Genomic DNA, 13,312 nt, shown 5'->3' with positions numbered 1-13,312 from the left:
CAGACTAAGAACTGTAGCCTGAAACACCTGAAATTTCTCTTTAGAAGAAACAGCTGAAGAGAAAACATTTCTCTGTAATTAGCTGGAGTACTCACCTGGAAGTGGTTTATGAGGAGGCAACTTTGGATTACTGCTTGGAGTATGAACACTGCATATCTTAATGAAGCCAGCCATTAACATGATCAATGCAATTCCCATAAGCAACACTGCCCACCAATAAGCCTAAAACACAAAACCACAACAACAACAAAAAGATTGTGTGGGGGCTGGCACACATACATGAGACAGAGGACACTGAATATGGCTTTTCACCAAAAACCTCTCTGAAACATCACCAAGAATATGCGACCTAACATTTGAAAGAAATGTCCTCAAAGTTCTTCCACAGAAAAGCCCCAATACTTCCATTCTAGTGTCAGAAGGGTTCTTCACAGAAGATACACTCCCAGCAGAGCTGTATAAGCCCAAAACAATCAACACTTTACACAAAATTGCCTATGCAGCTTTACAAGGGTGTTTCACTCTAGTTCTTCTTCCAGTATATTATTATTATTAAAGTGTCATCTAGCACAATAAAAATGATGAATGCTAAAGATAAAAATATTTAGTCCCTTAAAAGAAGTCAGAGCATTCAAATAGGAAGAGTCAAAACACGAAAAAACAGTAAATTAAAAATGTGAATGGAGGTATTAACAGATCCTATTTATTGGTTTGTTAATGTTTGTTTCCATTCCCTTCAATCTAACAAACTTATTTGTTACACACAGGGTGCTTACAAAAAAATCTAGTAAAACAAGGGCTAATTATACTTTGAAGAATGCTGAAGCACTCTGCATATCAACACTTATCAACTGTGAATCTTGATTACCAAGAACATTTCATATTAGACTTGTAATACAAAAATATACGTACCACAATCCATTCTGCAATATTTTCATATAGTTCTGGATTAAAAATTGCTTTCTTTAATCTAGCTAGTGGGCCATCAGCATCTACTAGCCGACACCTCATAAACACATCACAGTAGCCTTTGAAATCATTACAGGGAGATCCAGGCTGCAAAGTAATGGTTTCTTGATGAAAGTATTCCTTCCATCGGCTTGAGCCTGTGCTTGCACAAGTAGCTGGGTCCACTGAAAAGTGAATACAAATTAATCAAATCATTATTGTATTAAAACATCCATGCATGAATACCCACCCTATGTGTTTAACAGTTCCAAATTTTTTCCTATTTATTATATATTTGTATTATTTATTATTTTCTATTACCTGTAAAAATGCAAAATATATTGTTTATTTCCTACACAGCACAATGCAATGTCTGTCTGAAATGATGTTTGAACAAAATGCTCTCAAAGTTAAGAAAAAACTCAAGTACAAACACCGTGAGCAGGTTCCTCAGACCCCTTCTCCTCTATTTAAACTTGTGATTCAGAAAAATCTTACTTTTTCTCATGCAGCAGACATGGCACAGTTCTCTATCATCCTTGCCATCTGAGCTAGCACATGTACACTCCTCCAAGCCGTGTTTCTCACAGATAGAGCCGGCACATTGCTGTGGGAGACAAAAGCACAGCAACACAAAAAGCAATTTCACTTTTAATCACACTGACATTAGGAAAGATTAAAAATTAATATCTGAAAGCGTAAGTATAGGTCTAAAGATGCTTATCAATAAAAGCAACTGCTTCAAAATTTTTTTCCAAAGCTTATAAACAAAAAATACAGTTATTCAGTGTCAGTGTTTTGGCATATTTTCTAGTTGTTTAAAAGGTGATTTACCCTATGTTATTTCTTAACACAGTATCTTTTTTTACAACCTGAGAGTACCCTGCAGAACACCCACAGCACCACAGCTCACACTGAAACATGGCTACTCAAAACCATGGTTAGAAAAATAAATGTAATGCATGCACACACAAATATTTCTCTTGGAAAATAATAAAAATTAATGGCAGAAAAGAATCTGTATTTAATTTCACTGTGTGAAGATCCTTCAAACTCCAAGTTCAGTATATTTATAATTTTGTTTTAAAATCACTAACTATACAAAGACAATTCCTCTATCTTTAAGACGTCTATAAATTTGCTGAAAAATATTAGAAGCAATACTTGATTAAAATTCTGGAAACTGTGGAAAACAAACTTACAGCAACACAAGTTACAGGTCTTTAAGAGGATGATTTTTGCTTGTGTTTGCTTCCAAGTAAACACAGATCAATTTATAAGAGACTTCCCATCAATATTTCATAGCAACTGCCTTTTTCTCTTTAACCCAGGAAAGCAATGGCAGTTCAGAATCATTCTAATTCCATATGCTTGCACATCAGTGCTATATGTACATGTTTGGGGAAACTGTGTATAGTCAATAAACCAAATTCAACCTCTATTGACAGTATATCCAGTTTCCTAAGGCAACAGAATTATTGACCAAGACTGAAGAAAAGTGAAAGGGTGGCACTAGAAAATAAAACACTTTCATAATCCTGATTTTTACAAAAAACTTTAAATGTAACTTTCTCAGGCAGTACAGTTACCTTGGGATTTGTTACCTACTTCTTAATCCTTAGTGTACTTTCACTGTTATTTTGACTGACACCAACAAATCAAACATCTATACAGAAGAACAGACTGAGCTTGCACTCCTGTGCAGTGAGTATAGAAATGATATCAATTCACAGTACAGTGCAATAAAACAACTGCAATAAACAACATTAGCAGCTACATAAGGCTGTAAAAGCTTACCCCCTTTATGCAAACTTGGGTGTTCCTGTTGCACACGGTGAAGTTTTCTTTGGGTTCAGATATTGGGCAGAGAGCACTGACACCATTACACATTCCTTCCTTAGCACAGTCAGAGTCATTCCGACACTTATCTGTCCTTGACTTGAAATCACACTGGGCAGTGCAACACGGGCCTTGGCTGGGGCTGGAAAGAAACACCAATTGTGGATGCCAAGAAAAAGCATGAACCATTCCAAATAAACTATTCACCCTGAAACCTACTCAAGCACTCAAATTTCTGATTTGTGCTAATCAAAATGTGACTTGAAAACAATTTTTTTCATAGCCTAATTATGCTTATGTACTTCTCTCTCATTGTATAAAGCATTTTAAGGAAAATCGGTAGTTTTATAAAAATACAGGTAAGCAGATTCAGATTCTGAAATCCCCATTTAAGATCCCATTAAATTCCCAAAATTAAAGTGTAGTGTAACACACATGCACAATACCTGCAGTTTTTGCCTGGTCTTAGCTTGCATTTTTTATCCTCTGGTTGGTTTGCATCATAACAGCAGTCATCTTTACACTGGTCACTGTATCCACAATCACACTGTTCTCCTTGTTCAACCAGGCCATTACCACAGATGGGCTGCCCAGACTCTGAAAAATGCCAGTGTATTTATGTACAAAGAATAAGCAAATACTATAAACCTTAACAAGCATCCAGTCACGACTGAGAGAGCCTGGTCAAGCTGGACTTTAGACCAGGGCTCAAGTCAACTTGCATTACTGCTTGACACCCAGCTTACTCATCCCCACAATTCACAGAATTTTAAGCCTCTGAGTAAAAGGTTTGGCTGATAAGAGTGGGAGTGTAAGAACAAGCTTTCTGCTCAGTCTCCCAGGGAACTGCATCCTTTCCTGCACACCTTTAACAGTCAGAGGACCTTGAGGCAAAGGCTGATGGCATTGGGGTGAACTACTCCAAAATCCAAACCTACTGAGTAGATGTGCAGGCATATGTGAGCACAAGCTCACAAAATTTGTGAGAGCTCACACATCAGACTCCAGAAAGAAAAATTCATGCAAAATTGTTTTTCATGTCTAAATAGCATTCCTTGCAGTTTAATATGTGCTCCTTACCTCGAGTCCTTTCACAATGAGCATGACTGAAACCAGTGTGACCCTGTGTTACTCCCTCCCACCAGGCATTTACAAGGACAGAGAAGAGCCTCCCCCAGCCTTCTCTGCTCCACACTAAACAGACTCTCTTGGACTCTCCAATTATGTCAGATACTCCTATCCCTTAATAATCCTTGTGGCCCTTGGCTGGACTCACTCCACTATGTCCTGCTGTTCTGTGATGGCCAGCCCAGAACTTGACACGGTACTAGAGATCTCAAATTCAATTCTTTACTTGCAAAACCTTTCAGTAAATTAAAAACATAAGATAAATAAAAATAAATTTTAAAAAATTAAGCATTACAGTAATATCTTAGCTATTCTGCTTTCAGGAGGATTAAATACATACCAACAAAACAATTATTTCTCTTTTTCTCAAGAACTTGGCTTATATTTCGAATGCTACATATAGAGAACTTGTTGTTGTTAAGTTTGTCCCCAGATGTAGCTCTTGCATACATGATATAATTGCCATTTTCCTTCTGTCCCAAGTTCTTGGACTCTCCAGGAGTGCACTCCATTCCAGAATCATGCTGCAAAACAAATATTTCACAACTATCTCAATCATGGCAAGTGCAAAAGTAACCTGAAATCGGTACCCTTAACACAGAATAAAAAGAAAAGTAAAAATAAACCATCTTACACTCTCAGGTTCTTTGTAATACAAAAACTATATGCAAACCCAAGGTTTGATTTTGGGTTCTCTTTGTTCCATTGTTGCTTTTTTTTCCCCTCAAGACAATGGTAGCAAGTATCTAATTTCTTAAGTTTCCTCTTATTTGCATTCTTGGTAATTTACCCAAAGTGCATGTCCCAGAATGTACACTGACTTGGAAAAGCTGCCATCTCCTAAAAAGAGCGGCTTTATGATCACAAAAGGGGAATCAGCATTCTGTGGAATAAAAGCAGGAGGAGTTAACAGAAACCACAGTCCATTCCTCTTGTTTGCTTTGAGGGAGGTACAAAGAGCACTTCAAAACAGAGCAGGAGTCTGTCAGCCAGTGACTGTACCTACAATATCCAGCAGGAGGAATGAAATGCATTACACACTGGCAAAACAAAAAGCCTCATGCTTTCAAGCTTGCCACAAACAAGTTGCATCCCTAAATGTCTGTGAAACAGTTCTGCTCAAAAACGTTCTTCTTGGTATCCTAATTCCCTCCACTGTTTTCTTAGATAAGCTTTTAAGTATAAATAGTCTAACAAATGTGACCCACTTGCTGAATAAAGTGTCATCTTAATCAATTTAGCAGTTCTTCTTCCTCCTCTCCAGGATAAAGTGCAACACATTTAACAAGATGCATGTGACCTTACACTTCATAAAGACAGGATAGTATTTAGGAAACAATAATAAAGTACCTTTGTAAGGGATTGGATTAATATAAATAGACAATTCACAAAAAGCACTGTTGCACCAGTGTTGTCAAATACTCATAAAAGGGCTCAGTTGCCATCCACTTCGTTTGTATATAATGTATGTGCACATATGCTCATGGAGTCAGGATTCTGCTTTCCTTGTTTGTAAGTAAAACCTCCACTGGTAAATCACACCCTGTGAAATGGCTGTGAGTGAGTTAAGAGATCATCAGTAATACTTACAGGGGAACCAAAGTTATGTCCAACCTCATGTGCAAAAGTAATGTGAGAAACCTTGGGGGGCACATGAGAGCCATAGTTCTGGACAGTGATGATTCCAGTGTTCAGAGACTTCTTCTTACCATCTGAATACAATTTGCTTTTTTCACATATTCCACCGGAGCTCCCTGCATTCAGACAAAAGTACAACAGTCACACATTTAGGCAAAGAAGCATTGTGTTACCTGTCTACTAACATCCAGAGCAACAAACAGTTTGCCTCTGCAGGTTTACAGACTAAAGGTTCTCTATAATTAATATCAATACAACCTTGAAAATAGATTAGATTTTTTTCATGCAAAAGCTCTCAACACTGATTTAATACATCCACACAAGTTAGCTGGTTTAGAATAGCTTTTGAGAGCTATTTTGGGCATTCACTGCATGGATGAGCCCTTATTCCATCATACCTGTAGTACAGACTAGCAGAGTGCAATGTCCAGCACAAGTAGCCTCAATCTTAACTGGATTTCACCAAGTAAAAAAATACACAGTAAATTCAGAGATCCTCTCTCACAGCAAGAGCATTAATATAAAATGCCTAATGTTACTTATTTATCATTGTCAGAAAAAGTACAAACTAAAGCTGAAAATGATTTTGATGTGTTGATTAATGACACCCATGTTTAGAAGGTTGGCAGTCAAGCGCATTGCACTTCCCGTTTGGAAAATTCCCAAAATTTTGACTTTCATTTCACCGAATTCTTCCATAACTTGAGTTTCTACTGAAGCATTAATAATGTTCTAAAATTCAGGTACTCTATTGCTAATGTAAATGGTGTCTAAAAACCACTCTTGAGAAGTTTTCCTTTCTCAAGTAAAATTTTGGTTTAGTGACATATCTCATTTAATCTATGTCAGTATGTGTGTTAAGGATGAGAATCTCAAAGATCATAGTTTTTCTCAGTTAAATTCGGTTTAGAAAGCAGTGTTTATGGACTGCACACTCCAATTCATCCTGTGCTTGCTGAGTGTATACACTAGAATAGCCACCACAGAGCCAAATTCTCATTTCTATTTACCATCTGGGCATTATTTTTCCTATGGCTCTTCCACAGTCACTGAGGTTAGTCCCCACAGGTCCCTCTAACATATCAACTGCAGTCATGGGTCTATTGATCTCTTACCCTTTATGAACAGTTTCATCTTTCTTCCACCATTACTCAATTCTGTTAAAGCTCTCAATAATGCTCTCATTAAGGCACCCTCTCTCTTGCAAAGTCTCACTGAGATTTTTTTTACATCAAAGGACATACTTTAGACTCAAAATATACAACTAGACTGAAACTAATGAGAATCAGTTCAAGAAGAGTCATGCAGTAATTATTCTGTTATCTCCCAGAACTACATCTCACTGACTTAAAAATAAAATTCTTTCAATACTACCTAGAAAGCCTAAAGGTTCTGCAGTATAGTTCTCACACTTGTAACCTCTGTTTAGGTAGAGTAGGAATACTTGTTTCATCTGTCACTTTACCAGTCACTCACACCTATCAAATAAAAAGCAATCCCAATAATATCACCTTCATATAACAAAATAAATATGTTTTTCTTTATTGTTCATATCCTGCTCATCAGAAATATAGAAAGATGAACAGAAACAGCAAAATATACTAAAAATAAAATTAAACCATACCCAACCAGAACTGTGAAAAGCTAGGAGATTTTTGTGTGTTTGCTGTCAGTTTAAAAGATGGTTTCTACCTTTCTTCTAGTGCCTACCTACAGTACTTTATCTCATAGCACTGAAGGCTTGTATAGAATTACCTGAAGGGGCTCCAACCCAAGCCAGACCAAGGACTCCATCATCAAAATCACGGTCTGTAAACACATAGGCCAAGCAATAATCATCATGATTCTGTTCTGAGTTCAGTTCCAGAAACTTTTCCACACCAATGTTAGGAAATCTAAAGGGATTGGAAGAGTCCTTCTCATCTACGGTTGTGTTAATCTAAAAGTAAATTGAAACAAGCTGTAAGAGACAGGATTCATTTCACTTGCACATGCCAGCTAAGAGGCTCACTGTTGTCAGTACTTTGCTATGTTGCATAGTTAAAGATGTTGCTTAAAATTTAAAAGCCTTGATTGTAAATTACCACCCCCCATTATTTGGAAAACACAGCACTATAATAAATGGAGAATTGCATTTGTGTAGTAAATTCCTATTCTCTTATTTCCTTCTATTTATTTTCCATCAGTACTCAAAAATTTGTATTTATCCTCCTAAATTATCGCTTTTACAAGGAAGTCTCAACCTGGATAGCTATTCTCTATTTTAATATTAAAGTTATTGGAGAATAGCAATAATCTATTCACCACACAACAACGGTGCTGAAACAAAGTAAGTTGATTCCTATAGAAAAACAGACCCAACTTGTGCTAACGAACTGTAATAAAACAATAAATGAGTACAAGTAAACAGGAACAGGACATTTGAAGAATACAGCCTCCAAGAAGCATCAGTGAAGCTGAAAGCATTTCCAACACAACTTACTCTGATTCGTTTCACCATGAAGCTGATGTTACGGATCCCTGAAAAATCTGTTGACTGGTAAATGGTGTCAATTGCTTTAACATGGCTGGAAATCTGTCAAAAACAGAAGGATCTACAGTTCAGAGATCTATGCACTACACTGTAACTTATTTAAACAGCAATAGCTGCAAGGCCTACACTCCTACAATATATGATATTGTGCTGTGGGAACTCCTAACAGACCTTTTTAATTAAATGATGGCACATAATGGAAATAGATCACTACCAGTAACTGCATCACCACCATTTCAGATATCACCAATGGATTTTGCCATTTGATTTTAACACAATTCCATCAACTTTGAGATACCTGTTTGTGATACTCCTTTACTCACTGCTTTGGTACAACACAATTGTAGTGGAAATCATATTCAAAGCACTGCATTTCTTTCTTTAAGAAAAAAAATTTACTTGTTAAGTATTCTTTCATTTCTGGTAGAAGACATATGTGAAAAAACTAGTCATTTACCTTTTCTAGCATGCAGAAATGCCAATTCACTAAAAAGCTGATTTTGAAGGTGACTTCCAAGCTTTGAAAAACGTTACTCAAATTGCCTATGTACAGTGTAATAAACAGTAAAATTCAGATCTGCAAGTGGCAGTGAAACTTCAGACTTCAGGAGAAGTACATTAACATGCTAGCTACACTTTCAGCAAATTATCAGCAAAACCACTAAACTATATTGACCCTTCTCCCAGTTAATAGTATATTGACAAATGAAAAGCATCTGCCTTTAGCTGCCACTGCTTTTTCACCATCCACTAAATCAGACACAACAGGAATAGATCTCAGCACCATTAGCTCACAGTGTTTTGAGCTAGGATTTCAAAGGGAAGCCTATGTAAGTGTTAAAACAGGCTTGGCAGGCTGTCAGACAGGACAGAACTCTTCAGGAAATATTATTTTTCTGAGTAAGAACTGAGAACAGTCAGAGTGCAAGTCCAGCCCAGAGGTGCTGAACACACCATAGCTGCCTTTAAAGGAGGCACAAGTCCCCAGGGCCTTTGTCACAGAAACTGCAACTTTTTTAGCAAAATAAAAAACACTGTTTCTATTATGTATAGACCACTTTAACAAAGGAAACAAGACTCTATAAATTAAATGAGCAAAAATACTGGCAGGTAAGTTACATGAAATTTACCAGGACTACTGGAAATAAAAGCAGGTAATTTTAAACAAAGGGATTGGAAATACCTGTGCAATCACAGCTTCTCTGGTTCCATAATGCTTGTAGAATAAATGATCTGTCTGGATATACAGCTGACATGTGTTTTTTTCAGCCTGAGTGGCACGTTTTTTTCTCAAAAGCTGTGGGTCATCCTTCTTAGGCTCTTCAACAGGCTTCTACATATGCACAGGAAAGAAATACATTGATTTTCTAGTTCCACATCCTGCACTAGATTACCTAAAAATAACAATGGTTCTAAACATACTCCACTAATACAAACAGATTTTCATTCTTTTTCTTTAACTGGCAAAGTTTGATGAATCTTGAATTAAGTACATTATGCTCAGTTTTCAAATAATTTGAATGTAATCTTAGCAAAAGCTCTATCTGCACTTCATTTTATATTACAAAGGGCAGTCAACATTACATAGATTTTTTTTTTCATTCATATGATCGTTAGAATTTTTCTTTTTTATAATCCTTTTCTAAAATAAACAGTTGCTAGATTAGGAAAAATATCAGCACTGGTGGGATTTAACTGCACCTTTCCTGACACCAGTTATTTCGAACTGCAATTACCTCAGCTACCTCAGCAAACAGAAATGTTTAAGCACTTCAGCATGGAACATATGGGGCACAGAAGAAGTTAAAGGAACATTGGTTAGTCAAAGTGGTATTTGGTAGCACACTGACCTTACACTACTCACTGGTTGATGACCCCCTCTCTCCATAAAGTTTTACAAGCAAATTTTTGGGAAAGCATGTTATTGTTAGCAATGCTGAAAAGGCCATTAATGTTGACAATTTCTGGAGCCACAACATAAATAAACTAAGTTGCTGATGCTATTTAACAAACCGTATTCTATCATTTTCTGGGTATATATTTAGCAGACACCACAAAATTGTGCCAAAACTTGGAACAGCTCAGAACACAGCTTAGTCTAAAAGAATCTCAGCAACTTGCTGTTGGAAAAAAAATGTTTTGTGACATGTAGTGCAACCCTGAATGCAAACCCATTGTGGGACTCCACCCAGATACACAGGTTCCTTCCACAGGACACTTACCTCTCCCAGAAGCTAATCTGTAATGTGCTGTAACCCCATAAGCTTACAGAGTTTTTAGAAAGACCCTCCCACCAACATTACTTAATTTTCCACTGAAAGCACTCAGATATCCCAAGTGTGTTCTATTAACATAACATGAAAATCCAGAAGTTACTAGTCTTTAGAACCAATGTATTACTTGGAGATCAAGGGATCTTGAAACTCTTCCTTCTCAATTGCAATAAAGTATATTCCTCATTTCAAGCTTGATTTCCACATCCATCTAAAATTCTAACTGTTGAAAAATTTGAAATCATGTAGGATTCATTAAGGCTATAAGCAGCATATCTGGGCTACAGAAGCAATGAGAAAAAGAATTTAGAAAAATTATGTTAAAAAGAAACCACCAGCAATAATTGAAGTATCTCACAATGTGGAGGGATAATAGCTCCCCCAAAAGTAAATGAGAAAACATACAAGAAATAGGAAGTTATCCAACTAAGTACTAATGAACATTATCTATTAGCCTTTGTTGTACCTCGGTTGCAGGTTCTTCTATACCAGTCATCTGGTACTTCTGCATTCTTTCAAATACTGAATGATCTGCACAACCTCCTTGTGGTCCATATTTATGTGGATATTCTAAAAAGAGAAAGGTCAGGTTGAATTTTCAGATTCCAAGTACAAGTACAAAATATGGCTGCACCAGTGCAACATATTCAGTTGGTGTCCAATATTGTGCATGTGGTTTAAGGGAATCATTAGAAGAGTCAAGGCTTATGTAGGTTTTTTTCCATTATACATTTCTACTAAGACATTCTTAGGTTTACAAACAGAACAAAACTGACATTTGCTTCTTAATGTCATTTTATCAGGCAGAACAAGAAAATATGATAAGCAGTGCCTAACACAAGAACAAGAGCTTTTATTTACACATCTGTACCCACTTGCTTCAACTAAAAACAGCCTTCAAAAAATGACATCACAATGAAAAGTTATTAGATATCAAATATACTAAAGACTGCTTGGGTAAGAGAAAAGGCTTTTATGCTACTTGGTAAACAAACTAAGAAAGCTGGCTAACATCCTTAGAGGATTTTATTATTTTATCCATCTTCCACTGATTTTTTGCAAGTTTTCACATTATGCTACTTAACTACCAATAGATAAGAAGGGAAATTCTAGGGAATAGAACCATGGTTTAATTAACCACTACATGTTACTTAAACATGCTGGAGATCCAAACTAGTGAGAATATCCCATAATCACCATAATCACTGCACAAGGGAATGTGCTTCAGACACATTTAATGTCAGTTCCTATTGCAGATTTGTCACCTGTAGCTGCAGAAGCTTCCTCTGGAGCTGAGAAATACTGAATACTTCTCCCTTTGATTTCTTTGCAGATTTAACCCCATCATAAATTGGTGCCCAAGTAAGAAATAATGGAATACAGATTATTATTATTATACAGTAGCCACAGATCTGGATACTTAACAAGTCAGTTTCTGTGGGACAAACCACAGTTTTAGCACCATCTCAATGGAGTGCCACTTTTTTCAGAAAGGTACAAACTTGACCAAGGTTTGTTGTGTTTTGGGAGTTGTTGGTTGGTTCATTTGTTTTTTTATTTTTGTTTGGTGAGGAGGTGTTTATTTTTTGAAGAGTGGAGATCCAAATTCACAGAATAAATAGGACAAGTAAGGGCAGAATTGTAAAGCCAAGGCACCAAGGACCTTATGCCCACTTTATACACATTTCAGTGATTTTGCCCTGGACCAGCTCTAGTCTGGGCTGTAGAGTCAAGGCCTGGCAGCATCTGGAGCACAGCAGATGTGCTCCCTTGGAGTATGGGCTCTGCTATGGTTTCACCTGACAGCTGCCTTTAATTATCTTTGACTCTTTATGCCTGTTTCTTACAGTCATAATGCATGATACTGCTACCTTGTGAATTTATTTCATGACACTCTACATATTGGTTTCCCTCATTTCTATTTCCACCACCACATAAGTACCATTTTTTAATTGCTGTCTCATCACATTCCTCCCAGCACAATTAGCCCTAGCACAGTGCCAGAAGAATGGAGAGAAAAAGAGAAAAATATGTTCTTACTGCAAGTCACCTCACCCAATTTTCTCCAGCATGGTAGTGGAACACTGACTTGGCTACAACCAATGCTACACAAAAAGCACCACTCTGTTAGAGTCACCTTCTACTTTTGGGGATCCTGTTGAATATCACTGCATTGGAGTTACAAGCAAAGAACTGTAGATATGAGCCTTCCCTTCTCCATCTCCACCACCCTTTTTTCCTCCCACTAGAGTATAAAAATTCTGCTGTATTTAGTCTAATGCAAATTTTCATTACCTACAACCTGACTTCACACCACCAACTGTTTATCAACAAGAGCAGGTTACCCAGGGCCAGGAGCAATGGCCCATCCTGCCTTTCCCCCACACACACTGCCCCTGCAGAAAACCACTGTACCCTGAAAGCAACTCCTGCAGGAGCCCCACTCTGAAGCATTATGACAACTGACAGAACAGTACTGGAAATAAAAGCTCTCACTGTATTACACAAAATAATCTGTCTTTTCTCTCTATCTTGTTTCCCAAAGATGTTAGGAAATCCCTTAACGCATTTTTTATACTGATTGCCTGCAATTCAAACATTTCTCACTTCAAAAGTAATAATCTAGCAAGAAACACTTTAAAGTCATGACAGTTAAAATTACAAAAAAAATGAACACAAAACAGTCTGCAACAGCAATTGTCAAGCTTTTGCACGTGCTGGAAAAGACAAATCCCTCAGAGAGAGATTTGAATCCACCCTGCTAATCACTTTGGAACCATTTCTAACTTACAGGGAAAGTTGCATATTAAGTTTTCTTTGCTAAATGCTAAACTGCCCCTAACTGTGAAGGCACCATTCCCTTGTCATCTTTTGAGACTCCCTATTTCCATCATCCCCTGCAGTAGTTCAATTTTTAAATACGTTAAATAAATTTAAAATTTTAAATGAAGCT

The 13,312-nt window shown here is 37.0% G+C and overlaps 1 protein-coding gene across 2 annotated transcripts in view; it reads right to left on the bottom strand.

Moving 5' to 3' along the window:
* The window catches only part of ADAM10 (ADAM metallopeptidase domain 10), a 41,718-nt gene that overhangs the window by 2,656 nt on the left and 25,750 nt on the right, over positions 1-13,312 (bottom strand). For both annotated transcript variants that reach the window (XM_015638610.1, XM_033517017.1), the window contains 11 exons: positions 10,826-10,929; positions 9,270-9,419; positions 8,036-8,128; positions 7,309-7,492; positions 5,506-5,669; positions 4,256-4,439; positions 3,234-3,384; positions 2,746-2,929; positions 1,447-1,555; positions 913-1,133; positions 96-222 (listed from right to left, as the gene is read on the bottom strand). In XM_015638610.1, coding sequence (XP_015494096.1) covers positions 96-222; positions 913-1,133; positions 1,447-1,555; positions 2,746-2,929; positions 3,234-3,384; positions 4,256-4,439; positions 5,506-5,669; positions 7,309-7,492; positions 8,036-8,128; positions 9,270-9,419; positions 10,826-10,929 — 1,671 coding nt within the window. The remainder of the gene's footprint in view (positions 1-95; positions 223-912; positions 1,134-1,446; positions 1,556-2,745; positions 2,930-3,233; positions 3,385-4,255; positions 4,440-5,505; positions 5,670-7,308; positions 7,493-8,035; positions 8,129-9,269; positions 9,420-10,825; positions 10,930-13,312) is intronic.

The sequence above is a fragment of the Parus major genome, chromosome 10 (assembly GCF_001522545.3).
Source record: "Parus major isolate Abel chromosome 10, Parus_major1.1, whole genome shotgun sequence".
NCBI lineage: Eukaryota > Metazoa > Chordata > Aves > Passeriformes > Paridae > Parus > Parus major.
This window is presented reverse-complemented; position numbering and strand designations above follow the sequence as displayed.